Consider the following 21,047-nt stretch of genomic DNA (forward strand, 5'->3'; position numbering starts at 1 on the left):
AACAGCTTTTTGGTGATGCTGACTGTGCAGTAGCTCATTACTGCTATGAAGTAGTCATGTCACACTTTGTGCCACATGACGCTACTGTGCAGTAGTAATGAGCTACTGTGCAGTCAGCATTTCATGTAGACACGGACTTTTTCTCCAAAACCTTGCATTACCTCTTCAAGAACAGCCACATTCTTTCAATCCAGGGACACAGAAATAAAAGGCCCAGAATCTCAGCTACAGGATGCAGTCCTGGGGATGAGGTATAAAGGGCCCATGTGTGGTGTCACCCAGACTCAGCATAGCTTGAAGCACCCACAGGAGCCATTCTGGTAGCTGGCAAGTGCTGAAGGCAGGAGCGTATTAGCCACGCTTCTTACTTTTGGCCTTACCTCCTTCACCAGGAGCCAGGAGCAGGGTGATTTTGGCAGCTATGGGAATTCTCTTCTGGCAGGTCTGTAGCCCCTTTTGGACAGACTAGGCCACCAGAAAGGGTGCATTGCATATTATATCCAATCTCTGATAGAATGTATATGTTCAAATTCAGATCCCTCATACCCTGTGGCAAAGAGTGAATAAGGATTTCATGATCTGACCCCAAACAAGAAGTTGCATAAGTGCATGTCACAAGGAAGCTCTAAATGGCATGGTCAGGAGTTTCACCTTCCTCTAAAGGAAATGACCATATTCAAAGGAAGTTCACACTGTAAAAGGTGGATGCCAACAGGACATTAAACCTAAATCTTAGGCTGGTAACTTATAAAGATAGATTTTATTTACAAAATTTGGATTTGAATTTGGGTTGCTTGTCAGATGTCCCCAAAGTGTGGAGGTATTTGGATCCATGTTTAATATTTGGAGCTTTTTCTAAATATTTAGCCCTCAAAGCATCTCAAAGGCCCTGCTATCTTTATTAGTCTTACCACTGAAAACTGCAGTTCAGCCATGGCTGCCCAAACCCGAGATGAAGTGATAGGCGTTTGCCCTTCAGTACAAGCTGCCTGGATTTCCAAGTGGCTGGCATTTTTGAGATTCATCAGGCCACAGATTTTTGCTGTCTTATTCTCACAGATCTCAGAGGAGGGAATGTGCGTTGTGAGATTCCTGGTTTTACTGTACTATTAAGTTATTGCCACCCCTTAGGACAACCCTGCATGAAGGAGGAGGACTCACATAACTCTGGATCAGTAAAGGAAGCAGCTCAATTAGCATTTCACACGCTTTTCTTCCCTCTCTTCTTACCTTCCCTGCAGTGGGCATGCTTTCCCCTTAAAGGATTGTCCTGTTTCTGCTCCTTGCCAGCGTTGGCAGGGTGACAGTAGTCGAGTGTGCAAACTTGTGCTATTGTCCCTGGGCCAGGGGGAGTCATGGAGACCCACTAATATGACACAGGAAAATGTTTGCTGATGGCAATTCTATGGGCTTTGTCTAACTCTTTCTCCATCATGACGACTCGATTTAAGTCTCTAACTGTTTGACTACAGATGCAAGAGTACTATCCAACTCCATCCTTTTGTCCAGGCGGTTTGAATGGGTAATTCAGCTTTTGTGTGGCTCAATTGAGGGGGCAAACATAAAGACAAGATTCTTGAGCGCTCAAGCTCCCTTTCCATGGATATCTGCACATCTCTTTAGAGATTTGTTCCTTTCCTACCTTTTTCTGACATCATCCTCCCTTTAAAAAAAAAGAGCCCTGATCAAGAACAGTTAAAAGTAGGCTAGCCTAGTCTCCCCAGCTAGCATTGTCCTGTGTCATTGAAGCATGGTTAGTGCCAGCCTCCAGACAGCTTTGGGATAGTTCAGAGAAAAGGGTGTCTAAACTTTCTTAACTCATCATCAGCATTTCATGTTGGACTGTGTCTTAAAAAAAAAGGCCCTACTAGGGGTGGAGGGGAGAGGGGAGAATGGTAAAAATCGCAAGGAAATGATTGTATTATTAACTGTCTTTCTGTGGCTGTCCCCATGGCAACAATTTGTGATGGCAAAGAATGTGAGAACGGGGAGTCTAATGCCTGATTGGGATGCTTTGTATTTGGCAAAGTGGCTTCTGATTGGTCTGAGAAAGCCCTCTAACTAGAAGGAGTTGATATTCATTCAGCTTACTCAAGTGCTGCTAAACTGCTTCTAAACACTCACAGACTCCGGTTCCTTCTCTAAAGGTTGGTAGTGTATAACCTGTATAACAAGATTAGCAGGGGAACTAGGTTTTTCTCAGCCATGATACAGTAACAATCAATATTTGTGAAACAATCTACTCTGTGTGTGTGTGTGCGCGCGCGTGTGCGTGTATTTGGTTACAGTGACATGCCAGTGCTGCAGAGGGTTCTGCTTAGGATTTAAACATTACCTGTGTAACAAGATTAACCATGGGGTTCTCCAGCAGTAACAAGCCATTCCATGCATTTGTGGGGGGAGGTGTGTGTGTGTGCACGCGCACGCACGCGGGTACAGTGATTCTGCAGCTGTGTTGTGAATGGGCTAAAAATGTTGCACATTCATCTGGCTCACAGGCAAACTGACAACTTGTTGTTTAGCTGAGGAGTTTGATTTGGTTTTCTCCCCACTCCTTCCCCGGCACCCACTTGATACTTTTTATTTTACAGCTTCAGGATGGTGTTTGGATTCAAAGCCATAAATACATCTGTCCTCCTTTCACAGGCTTGCCCAGGCTTCAGGAGAGGAAGTATAACATTTTAATGGACACCTCCATGAGGATCGCTCTGTGAAATGGCATCAGACAGTGAAGTGAAGATGTTACTGAATTTTGTGAACCTGGCCTCCAGCGACATCAAAGCAGCTCTGGACAAGTCAGCTCCCTGCCGCCGCTCTGTTGACCACAGAAAATATTTACAGAAGCAGCTCAAGCGGTTTTCTCAAAAATATTCCAGGATCCCAAGAAGTCACCCCAGCAAGTCCATGGAATCCAACATGAAAAGAGGAGTGGAGGACAGAAATCGTAGCTCCCACCCAGATGCCCTGGATCCTAATCCCTGTAGAGCTACCAGTGAAAAGGCACTGAGGGGAGCAGAGGTGGAGGAGAACCTCAGTGGAGAGCAAGGGTTGCAGGAGCAAAGTCCAGAGTCTGCTAGGCCAGATCAGGTGCCCATGAGGAAAAGACAGCTACCAGCTTCCTTCTGGGAAGAGCCCAGACCCGCTCAGAGTCTGATGGTTGGGAGCTTTCCTGCAGGACTTGATGGGCTCCCAAAGTCCAGGGACCTTCCTTCTTATGAGGGGAAGAAAAGCAAAAAGAGCCCAGATGCCACAGGGCCAGAGAGCCCCCCAGTGCCTGTCCAACCTAGCGGGGAAAAAGAGCCTATCAAAGTGCCTGGGACATCCCTGTCTGGCCGGATGAATGCCTGGAGCTGCTGTCCATTTCAGTACCATGGACAACCTGTTTACCAAACCCCAGGAGCCCTACCTCAGTCGCCCTTCCCAGGCTTGGGGCTGTGGAGGAAAAACACAGCACCCCAAGGGGAAATCCAACACTTCTGCAAAGAGACAGATGCCACAGGGCAGAAACTATATAGACCGGTGGTTTTGAAACCCATCCCTACCAAGCCAGCAGTACCACCTCCTATTTTCAATGTCTTTGGATATATTTAGCCTAAGGGAAGGGAGGAGGGTTGTACTATGTACAGTAGCTCTTTAAGTTGAAATGGAAATGTAACTTCATACTGTGGCCTATCAGCTAGTCCCACTGTGGAGCAAAGGATGTTTTCTATCTATAAAACAAGCAGCTAACACGCTGCTGCTTCTTTTGCCTGAAATGCACAGACTGGATAATATAAATACCAACTTTTAATGCATTTGGCCTGATTCTCCTCTCACTACATTGGGGGCAAATCAGGAATAGCCCCTATTGAAGCCTGTGGAGCTAGATTTGGGGAGAATTAGACCTCTTATGTTTAAGATAATTGCTTGAGCCTTGGGCTAAGAACCATTGGGAATCTTCACTTGTAATGCTTCAGAGAGATCCTACATGTGGGAATGTCTTTCCAGGGATGCCCTTCATATTAGCAACACTGAGATGAAATGATTAAAACCATAAAAGAATCTCTTGTATTTTAAAGTCATTCTAGGGAAATCAAAATATTCAGGTAACTTTGTTTTGCATGTGAAAGACTGAAAGGACAATATTTAACACAGAAGACAAGTTTGTAAATTGATTTCAGCTCTTCTCACCTGTAAATATTAAGAGAATTAAAAAAAATAAAGCAGGTAATTTTATTTCAGTCTCCACATCTCCAATATGTTCAGACTGATGATTGATTGTTTTGATTCTGCTGTGTAGATTCAGGTTTAATATGTCAGTAGCTAGAAATGAAAGTGAAATTCTCGTCTCACTGACAGTGTGGTTAAATTAGCAGTACCTCCATGAAGAACTATAGAATTAACACGGGTAAAGCATGTGTGAATAAAAGCAGAATAACTCTCTACGTTCTAAGGCAATACACTGGAAATCATAGATTTGAATGTGTAGGTGTAAACACGTCATATAAGAGAAAGCAGATAAGAGAGACTGCAGTGGTATTAATGGCACATGAGCTTTGCAGGGAGAATTTTCTACTCTGCCTGACTGAAATGAAAAGCTGCAAGTATTTGCAAATGATGTGCAAGTTACACACCAGAGAAGTTGATCATTTATAATGAAGTCAGTTCAGAAAGGCTAACAAAGGGTTTTGTTAAACTTCTCTAAAGCTTCTAAATGGTGCTAAGCAAATAGGACATGAGATCTGAAAAGTTAAATATTATGGGTTAAATCTCTGTTCTTTTACAGTGGTCTTTATCACTGAGGTCAATAGAATTACACTACTGGATTCTTTGGGGCCTGCTTTTACTGAATCAAATGAGACCAAGACGACTGAATTGAAACCTTTCTATGAGTTCAATGATACATAGCTCAGGTTCTTTCCCGAGTCTCTGCCTCATGTTTATGTAACTTCAATGACTTCAGTGAACTTACTTCTGACTTACACCCACGCTGAAAGAAAGCTATCAGCTAAACAACCTTTAGAATAACCTCATTTTCTTGACTTGGGTCACTGGACTTGGGGGTCCATTCATACCAGCTGAAGATCAGGCCTTAAAGGCAGCCTGCAACTTTTCATTTGGAAATATATCTGCAAAAAATTCCCAGGCCAGTTGATTTTTTTCCCCAGGCATCTCAGCAATCCCACAAATAGTAGCTCATGTAGGAGGCTATGGTAGGTGATTCTTGTAGTCCGAAACAAAAGGTACACCAGGGTAGATTCCTCATTGCCTTCCCTCTTGTCCAGTGACTCAGCCAGCACCTGTCCAAAACAGGCATAACATGTCACAGGAGTGAGCTAGGAATTCTGATTTGGAAGAATTTTGTGCCAACTTTGTGTAACTGTAAGTGATGACACAATGTGCAGCACTGTGGGGTCATGCTCAAGGGTCCAGGAGACTGGCATTCACTCCTCTACTTTCAGTATCACCTCCTTGTCCTTCTGAAATGAGGGCATGAAGAGAGAGTATTTCTGATTCTGCACCCACTATACGTAAAAGCAAAGCTCCTGCTTATTTCAGCGGGAGGAGAAATGGGCCCAAAAGCATCAATCTGCAGAACTTTAAGAAAGGGGCTTCCTAAAACAGTTCTCCACATGGGTAAGCTTTATTCATCCTTACAGTCCAGATGAAGCTAATGGGCTAGAGGGTGAATTCAGTCACTGTTGTACGAGTCCAGAGTAGTTTTATTAGAGATACTCTGGCTTTCTTCTAGATGACTGATCAGAATGTGGTTTGTTGAAAATGGTTGCAGTTAGAGAGATTATTTGTGAAAATAAGAATTCCAGGACAAGTCGGTCAGAAAATTTGATGGAACCCTATATTCTGATAAAATATGTGATTCTGTCAAAATCAAAACACTCCATGAAATTGGCTCAATTTTGCAGTAATTTATTTCTGAAGAAAATCAGGAATGAGTCCTAACCATGCTGAAATAAGCCATTTAAACATTTTCAGAATGTTTTTTTCTGTTTTTCCTTTTCAAACAACTTCCCATTTTGACTTTTGAAAATGTTACATTGTTGTATATGATATAATCAAGTATCATATAAATAATATAATGTTAAAGAAAAAATCAAAATCAGAGATTGAAACAAAACATTTCAATCTCCCCCACCCCCTTCTCGTCTCTCTTTCAATGTTTCCTTCCTGGATTCTGACGGAAGCCGTATTTTGAAATCTTGAAATCCTTAGTACAATGAATTGTCCATCCTCTGCTCAGGTCTATTTTCAAGATTTTGACCCTTCATGGATTTCTGATGCCTTCTGAGAGTGACAGCAATGAGAACCCAAATGAGCACAATGGCATTATTAAACAGAGTTGAAATAAATGACAAGATTTACATGAGCTCTTCCCAAAAATTTGAAGAAAAGCAGCATCTGTGCTCCTCTACTCTTCTCTTTCCACTTCAGATTAGTTGTTACTGACTGGATCGGCTGAAATAGGCTTCATCTTACTTTTGTCTAGTTTCTCAAATGCTATAGTTCACAAGAAGTTGGTAATCTGTTAGTTTATTTCTATTTTGTTTAAATGATGAAAAACAACATCTAAAAGCTACTATTTACTAAAGTATAATGCAAATTTTAAACGTCAAAACCACAATAGCTTTTATAAATAATGAAAAAATGAAAACCTTTCATACAAAAAAATCAACAAAAAAAGTGCACAAGAATATAAAATGAATTGCACATGTTTCAGTAAGTACAGTAATCTGGTCATGTACTATTCCTAGAACAGCTGACAAACAGCCATCATTACTGGATCACTAAAATTTACCATGTTACTGTACATTGGAACAGCTCCACTTGTTACAACAGCCTGGTAGTTTTGTTCAGTTTCACAGTAACTTCTGTACAGATGTATTAACTTTTATAGGTGAGAACAGAATTTGTACCAATTCCATTTCACTGATGAACTCACTGTGTCTAATCTCAGTGTATAAGAGGTAGCCCGCCCTGTTTTAGTGCAAATAATACCCTAATAAATCAACAGTGTAAAGGCTGGAAGAAATGGTCAGACAAAAAGGATAAAGTAATAATGCAATTTCCAGGTCAAATCTTCAAATGGCTTGATTTGTACTCAGACTATGTGCGTAGTATGGACTTGATACTTCTTGTAGTTACATTATATTTACACCTTGTAGCACTATTGATTTAAATGTAGTGATTCCTGACATACAAATGTGAAAGAATAATCAGTTCCATAGGAATCCAATCAAGGACTGATGCCTTTTGTCTAAGAAAAAAGAAACAAAACTTGATTTTCGGTCAATCCATATATAGTTTCAAATTTTTTAAATAAAAAAAATGCCACTCATGATTATTTTGCCTATGTAAAGGTTTCTCACCATGAATTACTTATGAAACCCCACACTTACAGTATATACACATCATTTATGACTTCAAATCATTTAATCAGCCAGGTGGTCTGAAATTATCTGATTTTATGTCCAACAGAGGTTTAGGTCAACTGTTTCTACCAAAAAATATCAGTATCTATGTACATCCCAGACTGATTCTACTCTGTTACACTGGGTAATTAATCCTGATTTATAGCAGGGAGCAAAAACCAGGTTATAGCTGCCCAACTCATTTCAAGGGGAGGTTACAGCAGTTAGACAGGCAATTTTTAACATATCAAAAAACTATTTAGTTCACACAGTACTATTAGGACTGTAAGAACTGGGCTGTTCAATCCTGTTACAAATAGCTGAGCACCTCTTTATGGGGGCAAGCTCTGCAGTGAAATAAGCACTCACCAGTGTAATATAGGCAGCACAAACAAGCCCTATGTTTGTTCATTTATATTCATTTTAAATATTCCAAAATAAATCTATGTTTGACCAAAACTGGGATGTCTTTCAGGAAAGCACTAATGTCTATGGAACACATGCTGAACTCCTCATTTGGTAGGGGGAGGTGGGTGTACATCTGAATCTCTTCTTTGTTTGTTTCTTAGCAAATGGTGGCTCACTGTTAATAGTAATAATGGGGTATCTTTTAATTGGTGTAAGAATTATGAAAAAAAATCTCTGCAGATTTGAGTTCTTGTGATTAGTGCCTAGACATGATGAGAGATTTTTAGTGGCCTATTTACCTGACTGGAGTTTGGTGGCAGAGTAGTAGCAACCGCTTACTTTGAACCCTGAGGTTCAAACATAAGACTCCCACCAGGGTCATGATGAAGGCTGTAACCCAGAAGTGAATGCATGACTGATCATTTGGACTGGGGAGGCAGAGGTATCCAGAGGTGCTGCCACATCACTCCTTTGTGCTCTTGGTAGCAGAAATCAGCGTATCTTAACCATGCAGACTGCTGAGCTGCTTAGTCAGGCCTTTCAATTCAGCAAACTACTTTTAATCCTGCATTCCCCAGGGGACAGTTCCTAGCTGTGGCGAATGCCTGCCAGCCTCTGTAGTAACTGGACTGTGTCCGGTTACACAGGTGAGGATCTGTGTCCTGGAACCTTGTTCTGGAAGCTTGCCCTCTGAGCTTGACTAAACTGCTCAGCATCCCACAGAATCAGGCCCATGGACACTATGCAGTCTTGAGGCAGCAAGAGGGCCAAGCGTGGCTAGAGGTGGGGATAATATGTAGGGTCTTTCATGAGAAAACGTCTTCAGTACTTTCAATCCTGATACAACATCCGCTTTGTCATTCGACAAGATGGGAGAGGCTCGCAGGAGGGTAAGCTAGTGTCACTGAAGTCAGTGGATGGATTAACACCTGTGTTTACCAGCTGAGGGATCTCATCCAGGGCCAGGGCTTCACCCGTCTTGGCAAAGCTTGGCAAGATCTCAGCTCAGTCTGAATTGGAACCACACTGGTTTCTCAACTGTCTATTTTGGACGGGGACAGTCACACACGAGTATGTACTTAGCTAAAATGACTGCTGCTTTTGTTTACAGCCCATGCCACAAGTACTGGAAGAGATTTAATCTCTAACCTTCTGGAGGTGAAATCAGGTTCTAAAATCTTGTGGAAAGGCAGATGTAATGGGGGAAGGTACTTTTAGCCGTATCTTAGGGCAGTCGTCAGCAACCTTTTTAGGCTGCAGAGCAAAATGACCCAGTTTGGGTCAGAGGCAGAGGGGAAGCCACTAGGACTCGGATGCCACTGCCTCTTTTCCCCACAGCAGCACAGGGAAAGTGCCTGACACTGATGGTTTTCCCCAGGGCAGCCCAGGAAATGCACCCACCGCTACTGCTGCCAAAGCTCCACATATTTGTGAGCTGGATCAAATGTCTCCATGGATTGGACCCAGCTTCTGGACCATAAGTGTCCAACTTCTGAGTTAGGATTTAAAACACTACACAAAGAGGACTTGCTGCAGTGGAGATCTGTTTGAGAGGAAGAAGCATTTACCCTATTTAGATTTTACCCTGCTCAGTTCAGGATATGGTACCCAACTCAACAAATAGAAGCATAACTATCATATGTGCTTGCAGAAAAATCTCTGGTTTGTCCCCAAGTCAGCCTGTAACCCAAATCTCCTGTTGTATTTTTAGTCAGAGGGAAAAGACCAATGTGTTTGTAGGCCAAGATCTGCAGAGACAGTTAGGCTCTTATATCGTTATGTAGGTGCCAAAATAAATGATCTGATTTTCAAAGGGGCTGAAATAGCAACTTCTACTGATGTCACTGGGAGCTGTGAGATATTCAGCTCTCTTGTAATTTAGGCCAAAGTATCAAAGATACATTTGTTCCACATGAGCAGCATCTTACTCCAAGAAGTGGCCTCACTGATTTGAGTGGAATGACTTATGCCATAAGCAATGATTCACTGGGCATGTCTACACGTGCATGCCCATACTGTGCAGTAAATATGGCAATTTACACTGACTTGAGTGTAAATTTGCATCACGCAGGTATCAATTCTACACCTGATTACTTCCTGTGCAGTCACGCACATGTAGATGCCTTAAGGTACAGTAATACTGTGTGTGTGGACTGACTTAGGACTAACTTTAGTCCCAAGTCAGACCACACATAGCGTTAATGCACTTTAATGCATACACATGTAGACACTGGCTTATTCCCGCTTACTGCGCAGTAAATTTAAGCTAGTATAAATGCATGTATAAACACGCCCACTGTGTCACAACCCCGCACTACATATAGACATTTTATCATTAATACGGATCCATCATTCTTATCGTCAATAAGGATTTAGAAGTATCTAGTTGGGTGCCTGTTTTTGAAAGTCTTTGTTTTTGTGTTTAGTAACACTGAAATAATTGTTCTCTTCTCTCAGTAACAGCAGTTTAGAGCTTTTGCTCCACTGGCATTTTCTAGAAAAAATTCAAGGCCTGATTCTGCTCTCATGCTAAAGTAAATCCACTGACATTAAAACAGCTACTTCTGATTTACACCAGCTTATGTGAGTTTAGGATTGCTTCAGGATCCCCAGTCCAGGAAACCATTTATCTTGAACACTGTCCACTTCACGTGCATATTTACTAAATTACAAACAAAGTATTTGCTCAGGGTTAAATCTTTCTGTCCTTAGATCTTACTTAAAGGGAACTTCCATTGAATTTAATGGGAGTTTAGCCTGAGGCACGACTTAGGGATTTACCCCAATATTTACAAAATATTTTGTTGAGGAAAAAAGGTTCTCAGTTTCAAGTGCTCAGAAATCAAGTCAACTATTCATAAAGAAAGCCTCCCCCCAAAAAACCTCAAAATGAAAATGTGGTATCAGGTGATCAGCAACCAGCAAACTGTCCAATATAATGCAACAAAAAGCAAAACAAAACAAAAAAAAAATACAAAAAAAGCCCCCAATCAGCGCGTAGCTTCCCAGATATGCTGATTTTTGACAGTGACTGAAGGACTCTAACCTCTGCAAGACCTCAATGTTCTTTTCAAGCCTCCCAGTGTTACTTGCATTTGGCTTTCCTCATTTCCCAGTGTTGGCTTTCATCCCCCTTCTTCAGAGCCCACACTGTGAAGATGTGGCATTGCAGAGTATGCGTTCTTTTGGAAAATCTGACGACAGATCCACTTTTGCCACGCTCTCTCACTTCCCCCTTTCTCTTTCTCCAGAATGTCACTGCTCGTAGATTAGCTATTGGGAGATGCCGTATGTCAGGTGACAGAGATTCCTTCTCAGCCCCTCATGCACTTTGTTCACCATCATTACGTGAATACTACTGTCCTCTGTCATGACTCCGGGTGTCAGGCCAGAAGGCTGCAGATTGCCAGGTTTGCCTGCGGTCATTGGGAATAATCGTACTGTAAGTATCGAATCAGCCTGTCTGGGAGAGGCAAAGTGTCAATAAGTTTAATACGGTTTCTTCCAATCAAGCTTCGAACTCGGATCCGGCAAAGGTGTGTGAGAGGCCTTGGTGGCTCTGGAAAAGAGACAGGACTTCAGTGTGAGCGCAAGCACTTTTAAACTGCATAGTAGCAAATCAGCTAAGTTATTAAGGCAGGGCATTGCTCAGCATGTTAAGCCATTACCACGGGCCGTGGAAGTTACCTCAGCAGCAGAGACAAACCAGTCACAGCACTTAGCTCCAGGGCAGGTCCCTGCCAGCTGCTACGGGGGTTAAACAAAGGATACTCCAGGGCCATGGGGACTACTACAGTCTTGCAGATGGAGAGGTAGGTGTGGATTTGCTCTGCTACCTGAGAGGAGGGTGGGATTGCAACTCTCTTTTCCCTCAGCCCAGCATGTCAGCTCAGTATCTGGCTCGGGTACTTGGGTGTGGTGCTGAGGCCGGGGCTCTTGCACATTACTGGATATTCCACTTCAATATGAGATGTAACATCAGTTCTATCCCATCCAGTCAGACATTTCAGCCCTGCTGGGCAAAGGTGGCCACAGCTGGCTCTTATGTGCTAAAGCATCATGCTGCCAGGCAGGGGTCAGAGTTCATGACTCAGTTGTGTCCCTTGTTCTCGAGCTGGCAGCAACTGAGAGGCAGCATGAGGAGAAAGAGAGGAAATACTTCAGATAGCTCTGTGGCAACCCCTCTGGCTGGACTGGGAGCCATGTCCAAGCCTCCTTGGCTAGACTAACAGTAGGCACAATATGAGGCCTTGAAGGTGGGTGGGGAAATGGGGCAGGGATCCCCAAGACTCTGAAAAGGGCTGAAAGAATCCCCTTGAAAGAAGAGAAGAAAGAGGGAGATTTGTCAGTGTGTTGGCAGAAAAGGAGAGAGTCTCGGGTGAACCCGTGTGCAAGTGAACCAGTGGCAAAGCACCAGATAATCCCCTGCATTGTAAAATACCAGCCACAAGGATCTGCCAGCTCCACAGACACTGGAGCTGGCTCTACTGGGAACACCGCTGAACAGAAAAGAGGAGATGAAAATATAAACAAGAGGAAAGCTGAGAGGAGTGTTTCTTTTCTTGAAGAGAGAGAGTGTCAGAAACTGCTCTGATCTATGCACTGCGGGGGCATGATCTAGTTCAGGAGCCAGGAAATTAGAAGTCAAGGTATCCTATCCCAGGATCTGTCCGGGACTTGCTGGGAGTACCTAAGTGTACTGCATTTCCCCTTTTGCAAGTAGGGATGAGATTTACCCAGAAGCATCACAAGGGTAGGGGGTGACCATTACACTAGTCCCAGGCACCCACTTGGAGGGGGCACGGGAACAAGAGGCACTGCTGCTGCCAGCTAGCCTGGCCCCTGCCACTACCCCTGCTGCCATTGCCACCAGGGTGCAGACCCTGGTAGTTAGGTCTCTGCATTTACCCTACTCAGGAGGGTGCTGTGGGGTTTATTGCCCTGATAGCTGTGAAGCCCCTTGGGTCCCTGAGATTAAAGATGCTCTAGGCAGATAAAGTATTAGTAATTTACTGCTGCATTGGAGGGCTTCTGTGCTCACAGGGCAGCCTGGAAAGCTAGGATTATTCACTGCTGCATGCTGACTAACTCAGGGTATGGGCCCAATATCCAGTATTTCTCCACTGAAGACCAGAATAATTAGCCTCAGTGGATCAGATTCCTGGTTGATGTATATCAGCTTAGCTGTATCAACAGTGTCATGGGATTTTACACAGTCTGAACAACTGACCCAAAGCGTTATTTAAGCTTAATGGAAAAATCCCATTGAATATGAAAGGGATGAAACCAAAAGGGTTCTTTATAAATTGCACGTAAACCTCACAGGATTTTACCCAAGGTTACACATTATACAGTATTCTGCTTATGAACGGAGATGGCTTCTGGCAGGCTGAGGCTTTCTATGTCATTCACTCACCCAGTGGTGTGATTACCTGGCTTAGATTCTGTTCTGGGTAATATAATTCACACCAGCATCATACCTGCTTTTTCTTTAATGACAGCCCACTCTTCGTAGCTGTCTATGTGCTCCTTGAGCCTGGAACAGAGCTGCACATTGCCCACATAATCTAGAAGAACATCAATAATAGGCCCAGCCCAGCAATTCATCTCTGGAGCAGACACCATGTCACAAAACTGAAACAAAAGCCAAAGCAAATGCAGTCAGAGAGGAGAGCTTCTTCCAAAATCTGCCACTCATTTCAACCATGGAATATGGAGTCCAGAACTGTGTCAGCTACTTCTTTGTATCCTGCCTAGACATAAGACAGCCAAGGCCACCATTTTGGTTATACCTTTGTGCCAGGCATTTAAATTTTCCCTGAAGAAACTTCTGCCAAATTTCCCTTATTACTACTGAGGTCTAAAACACTCCCTCTATCACTGCAGAAGAAAGAGACAAAATCATAGTGGGTTCCTGAGTGAAACATGGAAGGAGTGCTGAGTATTACACAAAGCATAATATTCCTTCCTGCTCTGCCTCATAGGTTCTTCTTTGTTATCAAGAGTCCATGAGAAGCTGGGTGCTAAGAGAGATAGGGAGAATGACTATAGCTGTCCCTAGGACCTCCTGAGAATTGCTTTGAAGTCAATACAGCCTAAGGTTGTGTTGCTCCTAGCCTGTTGTAGACTACCTGTTCAGAGAATGTGTGGGGCAACTGTTGCCAAAAATGGAATCTTTGCACATTGGGCTGTTTATTTAGATGCTAAGATATAGGGCTGTGCAAAACGGCACTGTTCTGTTCCCATTTCAGTTTCAAGGTCTGGATGGAACAGTGTTTTGTATCAAATGTCACTTCGAGTCGAAACAGCCTCACTGTTTTGCTTAGTCGAAACAGTGAGACTGTTTTGATGCTATTTCGACATTCTGCCCATCGGGCTGGGGAAAGGGACTCAGGACCGCTGGGCTGAGTTCCCAACCCCAGCCCCACATTGGGCTGGGGAAACTCAGCCCAGCTGGAAAGTTTCCCCAGCCTGATTGTGGGGCTGGAGATGGGAAGTCAGCTGACTTCCTTTCCCAAGCCCGATCCTAGCGCTGGGGGATGGGAAGTCCATCCAGCTGGGCTGACTCCCTGTCCCCTGCCAGATCTAGCGCTGGGGATGGAAAGTCAGCCCAGTTGGGCTGACTCCCCAGCCCGATCTAGCACTGAGGATGGAAAGTCAGCCAGCTGGGCTGACTTCCCATCCCCAGTGATGTGGTTGAAACGTTTCGACTTTCAAAACATTTCGACTAGCCTCGTTTTGTTTTTAGGCTGTTTTGAAGCCTTTTATTTCATTTTGATTTTGCTGTTTCTACCTCAAAATGAGTCAAAACAGTGCCAAAACAAAACAGTCGGTGAAATTTCACACAGCTCTACTAAAATACCATCTTACAATCCTGACTTTAAGTATCTATTTAAAAAGACTTGACTTGTATAGCTACCTAAATCTAATCCTGTGCATAATACTGTAGGGCTCTATCTATCTCTACTACTGTGCTGTGCAGTGACAAAACTATCTGAGACCATGCAGAAACACAGGCAAGTTAAGGAGAATTAATTAAGGCCTTGTCTTGATGGTAACAATAGTGCACAGCAAGCAAGGGTGTGAATTTCCAGCTCACTGGGCGTGTCTACACATGGCTGTACAGTGCCCTTTTTACTGCACTGTCATTTACTTTTCAAAGTACTAAAAGTCAGTGCAGTAACAGCCCATACTGCGCTGTGCTGGCTATGCAGTTATTTTTGGTCACTATGCTACTGTAGCAATGCGCTATAATGAGGAAATGTGTTGCTGCGGTGATGTAGTGGCGGCGTCATGGTTTTTGCCAACAGACGATATGATGCCATAACACATAGCTACAGTGCTGTAGTGTCTTGTGTAGACATGCTCACAAGCTACTCCAAATGAACTTCCCATATGAGCACTTTCTGTGTGCACTAAGAGCATCCACATAGGGATACATGGAGATTGGCTAGGGTATGGTAAATTCACATCCAGGCTTATTGAACATTTTTGCACCAGTTACAGAACATAAGCCCCCCTGTTCAGATTGTCTAAGTCAGAAGTAAAGTGACTTTAGTTAATTTGAGGAGACTTAGTTTAAGGAGCAAGTTATGGTCACTTCACCCATGAATGAGTGTCCACACAGGGGTTTCATGTACTTTAACCTATGTGTGTCAACTTCACTGCTGTAGCTGAATCATCTAACTTTCTTGGGTATCCCCATATGAACAAGCCCTGGGAGTTTCTCAGATAAATGGGATTTGTGTTATAAATAGGCCTACTGTTCTACTGCCTTGTTTGGTTACAGGCAGTGCTGTTTGGGATACTTGGGCCTGATTCTTCACTGCCTTGCTCCAGGTGTCACTATTCACAACTGCCTAAAGAAAATGCAAGGTATGTATACAGCACTACCAAAGCATCATCTCACACCGAGGGATAAATGAAACACTAGACATAAGGCCATAAACAACCAGATCCCCTCTCATGTTTTTATTCTTTTGTCCTTTGTCAGCCCCACCTGTGCACACAATATATCATTAAAAAACTCAGCATTCATACCCTGCACATGCCAGAATAAAAGTAAACCAAAATGTCTTTCAGGAAGAAGAAAACCACAAAATGTTGCACTTCAGGACATGTAACTGCTATGGGACTGAAACTACAGTCCAAGGATGAGGAGTCCTTTGCCTTCAATGTCAGCCATATGATAAATGCTCTCTAGAGGCATCTGAGTGAATTACTCTTCATGTTCACATTACTAACTTAATTCTTGAAAAATGAGATGAAAAAGTGATAATTTGTCTGTCTCCCCTTTCTATAGGAAACTGGATGATTTAATGGAAACATAAAATAAAATATGTGTAGACTGATCTCATCTGCCTCTCTATTTTTGTGGAAGTGTGAAGCACTTTCAAATGAAACAGTTGGCTTTAGCATCAGCCATAATAGTCTTCAGTGGTGTGCTTTTTTAATTCTGTTTCCCATACCTAGTTATCTTTTATATGTAAAGTCTAATGATTCAGATATATCACCACTTTTTGTTTGTGAACATTTACGAAAAGTCTTGGATAAATCATTCCAGGACATCTGATCTCCTGAAAATAACCAGTGCCCTGATTTTGTGGAGTCAAATTAAGAGATTAAAAGATCAACTAATCTCTTATGTTTTATTTCAGAATATGCCACATTATCAAGCTAAACCACAAAAAATATATTTTATTAGAAAGTGCCCTAATGCTGAGAGGCGAATTTAAAACAATATGTCCTAGATCTTAGGAGTAGGGAAATATTTTCTATGCGCAGGTTGACTCAGGTCCTCCATTATTTTTCTTTTGCTTTCAGCACAGATCAGATTTTAATTTACTTTCATAGCTGTTTCCTGTTAGTTTATATTGTATACAAGGTGAAAATAGGGCAAGGATTTGGTTTTATGAAGCATATAAGACACTACTAGCCAAGCTAGCCAATAAAATATTCCCCAATTCTCCAATACATAATAGTTACCACATAGATGGAATAACATTTGTTATTCTACCCGTGCCCAAAAAATCACTTTCCATTTATTGAACATTTTGGCATTTAGTCATTAAAAGTATATTAAAATATACAGCCTGAGATTTTTCAAAGCAGTCTAGAAAATTTAGATACATATTTCATTATAATAGAAGATATATCTGAGATTGTTTTCTTTCTTATGGCATTTGGATACCACACAATTCCCATTAAAATGAAGAAAAATTGGATATCTAATGTTCTTTGATAGCTTTGAAAATATCAGCCTCTGTGTTTAAATCTCCAGGTCTTATTCAAAACCCTTAATTATGATGTCACTAGGACTGACTTGCACCTTCCAGAATGCTTAGTAAACCACGATGTTTCATTTAGGCACTTCCCCTAGATTACCCTAGCTTCTAGAAAGGTTAGAAACATAATATTATTTTAATTGAAAACTTAGGGCCTTTGTACATGCCACAAAACTGGCCTGTAAAGTGGCTTAAATGCCTTTTGGTATTGCTTTAGTGGAGCTGCTGTTTGCAAGCTTGGCAGTGTATTCCACTTTAAAATATTTTGGTAAGTAGCAAGATAAAACATCTCTGAAGTGTTTTAGTTTGCTACCTAAAGAAGTGCAACAGTGCACAGGGTGCTGGAAACTGATGTGCTCAGAGCTTGGTGGGCCCCATGCAGCTCAGGGACTGTGGGACATGGCGATAGCCCAAGTAGGCAGGTTCCACTGAAGAAAAAAAAAACAGTGGCAAGCTTGATCTTTTTCTTTTTTCTCCCTGGAGCCTGCCTGTCTGCCTGCCCACCTGAGCTGTGTGGGGGCCTGGTGCTTCCCTCTGCAGCTGCCAGGGGGAGCAATGCTACTCTGCATTTGCAGCGTCCCCCCGGTACTGCCCAGGCCAGGTGCCAGTGAGTGGATGCCACTTGGGGGGCCCCCTCATAGCTCAGAGACCATTCGGCCTGCCAGCAACTCACCCCTTCCCCCTGCCGCCGAAGAGGCAGGTAAGGATTGGGTTCCCAGCCATTTGTACATGCCACAGGGGTTTACTTTGGTTTAATTCTCCCTAAATTGAAGCAATGTTTTGAAAAACCCACCATTTCAATTTAGGGAGAACTAAACTAAATTAAACCCCCATGGCATGTACAAGCAACTTTAGATTTGGCACAAGACCATGCTCCATCCCCCAAAAACATCTATGTGGTTCATTCTGATGTAGGCTGGCATTGAAACCACTGGCAGAGACCATTTCAGGAACCCACTGTTTTGTCCTTAAAAATGAAAATTAGAACACGAGATCACAGGTATATATATAGGATGTGTCCACTGGAACACACAGTGGATATCTGAAGTTCAATGCTCGGTTTTTTACCTGGAAAAGTCTAATCTTGAAAGGGGTTTAAGATGGCTCTCTTCTGCACAAGGGAAGCTACTACAAGAGCTAATTTGTTTCTTTCATGAGCATTCAGACGCAGAGAGAAAGAAGGGGAAAAGAGCTGATACTGAGAGTAATTTAGTGGTCAGAGTATTAACTTAGAACTAGTGAGGCCTGAATTCAGTCCTGTGATCCTCCACAGACTTCCTGTGTGACCCTAGGCAGATCCTCCCCATCATTAAAGGGAGAATAAAAGTACACTGGATAGGGGTGTTTGGATAGGGGTAATGGGTGCTCTGTATGTATCACAGTTAAGTTAGCCAGCACTTACCTGTACTACGCTTGGCTGTTTGCTCACCCGAGGCTCATTAAATCTGTCCCTTCTATAGTCTAGTACGGGATGTGGGCCATTTCCATACTGACACTTAAAACAGGAATTAGCATCGCAGCCCAGATCCATTAGAAACTTTAGCAGAGGAAGGTACTTCATGGAAAACATGATGGTAGCAGGGAAGGTGGTGGGGTGGCTACAAATGTATGCATCAATATTCGCTCCATGGTCAAGGAGCAGCTTCATAGTTTTCAGGCAGCCATGGCGAATGGAGATGAGCAGAGGGTTGAGAAGGTCAACATTGGGGTTGGCCCCAGCTTGCAGCAGCAGCTCTGTGGCATAGATATTATTGTTCATGACAGCGAAGTAGAGGACGGTGCTCCGCCGGTCCTCATAGAGCCGGGATCTCTCAGGAGAAAGGGTGAAGTTCACGTCATAGCCGGCCTCAACCAGCTCTTCCAAGATGTAGTCATTATTGCGCTCAGCCGCCAAATGCAAAGGACTGATACCGCTGCGCTTGACTCGAGTGCGACTAGTCACGGGGATCAACATTGTGACTATCCTGCCAGGGGGATTCAGAAGAGAGCTGTTAGCTTTAACAAATTTACAGCCAGTGAGAGCTGTCCAGCTGTCAGTGCAGGAGTGGTCCTGATGCTCATGAATAATAGCACAGGCCTGTGCTGCACAGGTTACCCCCACTGGTCTAATGATCTGTGGTTGGGAGCACAGAAATGGCCATATTGGATCAGATCCATAATCAGGTGTGTATAGTGCAGTATATGCATCATACTACATCTGATGCTTCAAAGCGGGGCATAAAAACCCTGCTAGGGCAATCTGGCTCTCACATTAAAGCTCATCCTGATTCCTAATACTTAGAGGTTGACTTAAACCCAAAAGGATTTAGGACCTTGTTACATATGCACTCACAACAGTTGCAAATCATTGGAATGTAGTGACCTATTAAAATTAGTATGTGTTAGGAAATAACCTTCACCTGAGAGGGAACAATTTTGCAATACCATGAGGACACTGAACACATGCTGAACTGCTTGAACATGAGTCTGCTTGAGTTTAACTGCAGTTAGTGGGCACATCTACATGTGCAGTAAGGCTCTTTCCTGCATATTAAATTTTGTACCTCCAATGTAAGGTACTAAAGAAATGCACATTAGGTTACCTTAATGCACAATAACAAATGTGCATGGTTTATAAGTGATGCTTAATGCTCAGTAGCCTATTTTACTGAGTATTAGCATAATCACACTTTTTTACGTGATTCTATAAGGTACAGTAAAATAGGCAGTTACTGCTCATTAAAGTGCATGTGTAGATGCACCCAGTAAGTGTTACCTTGAACGTGTGATACCACCTTAGATGCTTCATTTTTCACAGGAATAGCAAAGTGCTTCAAACAAGGAGGAAACCAAGCTGTCAGAAATGAGGAAGGTTACATTCAGTTTCTAAGACCCAAAGCCATCTTTACAATTCTGCTGCCAAATCTAACTCCCTGGCCTGGGCACCCCTCTGGAAACCGTGACAGTTCAGTTGTGGCAGTGGCCACTTCATGAGGCTTTCAAGTCTATCCCAGACTGTGGTTAGCCAGAAAGAAAAAAAGAAAACTCCAAGCTGATTGCAAAGTGGAAAAATGTGCAATAGAGTTATAAACCACAAAAGACAGTGATTTCTGTTGGAAATAGCAGTGCCTCCTTAAATACAAAAGCACATATTGAATTTCTATTATTATATGGATTTAATGATAATATAAGACAAGTAATAAATGCAGTGTAAACAAATCTACTTCTGATCTTCAGTCACCAGAGGTGGATAAATGGCTTCCAATTAAAATATTGAAAGATCTGTGAGAGGAAGTTTAGAAGATCTGTGAGGTAAGCTTTCTTCCCTGTTCACACATTATTTGCCTCTTTGGTAAAGATCCTAAGCTGAGAATCAAAAAATATGGGGAAGTTGCATGGGGAAATCAACAAAGAGACTGGGGCATTGCAACACACTCAGCACACAAGGCCTAATTTTAGGCATCCTAGTACCCAATGGATTCCTCACCCCCACGTGCTCAGGTACCCTGTACTATGGATGGGGAGAGGGAGGCATCAAAGAATGGGATTCACAGATGACAGCAAGCGGAGCTCATTTCCTCCGGCTTCCCCGCAGACTTGTCAGGTCTCCGAGTCATTATGGGTTGTAGGTTGCAATCTGTGATGTAAGGATTTTTATAACACGTATTTAAGTCCACTGAAGGCCAGTGTGGCAAGATGCTGCATGCCTCCCACAAGTTGCTGACCATCTCCAACTTGATGGCAGAGGCAGTTGCTATGTGCTCCCCAGCTCAGACTGTTAAGTACATATTTACATGATAAATCCACTGAAATAGTAGCACTGATGTTATTGCTCTTGAGTACCTGTCACTGCAGCATACTGAGCTGCTCTTGTGAGGTGCTGAGCCTCTACTACTCTCATGGATCGCAGTCGGAGTTGAAGAGGTTCAACACTTCACAAGGTGGGGCCAATGTTCCTACTGACATGATG

The 21,047-nt window shown here is 42.9% G+C and overlaps 2 protein-coding genes across 2 annotated transcripts in view; one reads left to right on the plus strand and one right to left on the minus strand.

The window, feature by feature from the left end:
* The first annotated feature begins 2,646 nt into the window (after nucleotides 1-2,646).
* Nucleotides 2,647-4,178, plus strand: FAM181A (family with sequence similarity 181 member A). Its single transcript, XM_006278922.3, has one exon. The coding sequence runs from the start codon at nucleotides 2,716-2,718 to the stop codon at nucleotides 3,589-3,591; it is 876 nt and encodes a 291-aa protein (XP_006278984.1). The 5' UTR covers nucleotides 2,647-2,715; the 3' UTR covers nucleotides 3,592-4,178.
* Nucleotides 4,179-5,891: 1,713 nt separating this feature from the next.
* ASB2 (ankyrin repeat and SOCS box containing 2) overlaps nucleotides 5,892-21,047 on the minus strand; it is a 52,504-nt gene continuing 37,348 nt past the window's right edge. The window contains exons 8-10 of the mRNA XM_006278924.3: nucleotides 18,501-19,062; nucleotides 13,295-13,448; nucleotides 5,892-11,373 (exon numbers count right to left, since the gene is read on the minus strand). Coding sequence (XP_006278986.2) covers nucleotides 11,237-11,373; nucleotides 13,295-13,448; nucleotides 18,501-19,062 — 853 coding nt within the window. The 3' untranslated portion in view covers nucleotides 5,892-11,236. The remainder of the gene's footprint in view (nucleotides 11,374-13,294; nucleotides 13,449-18,500; nucleotides 19,063-21,047) is intronic.

Source organism: Alligator mississippiensis, chromosome 2, assembly GCF_030867095.1.
Source record: "Alligator mississippiensis isolate rAllMis1 chromosome 2, rAllMis1, whole genome shotgun sequence".
Taxonomy (NCBI): Eukaryota; Metazoa; Chordata; order Crocodylia; family Alligatoridae; genus Alligator; species Alligator mississippiensis.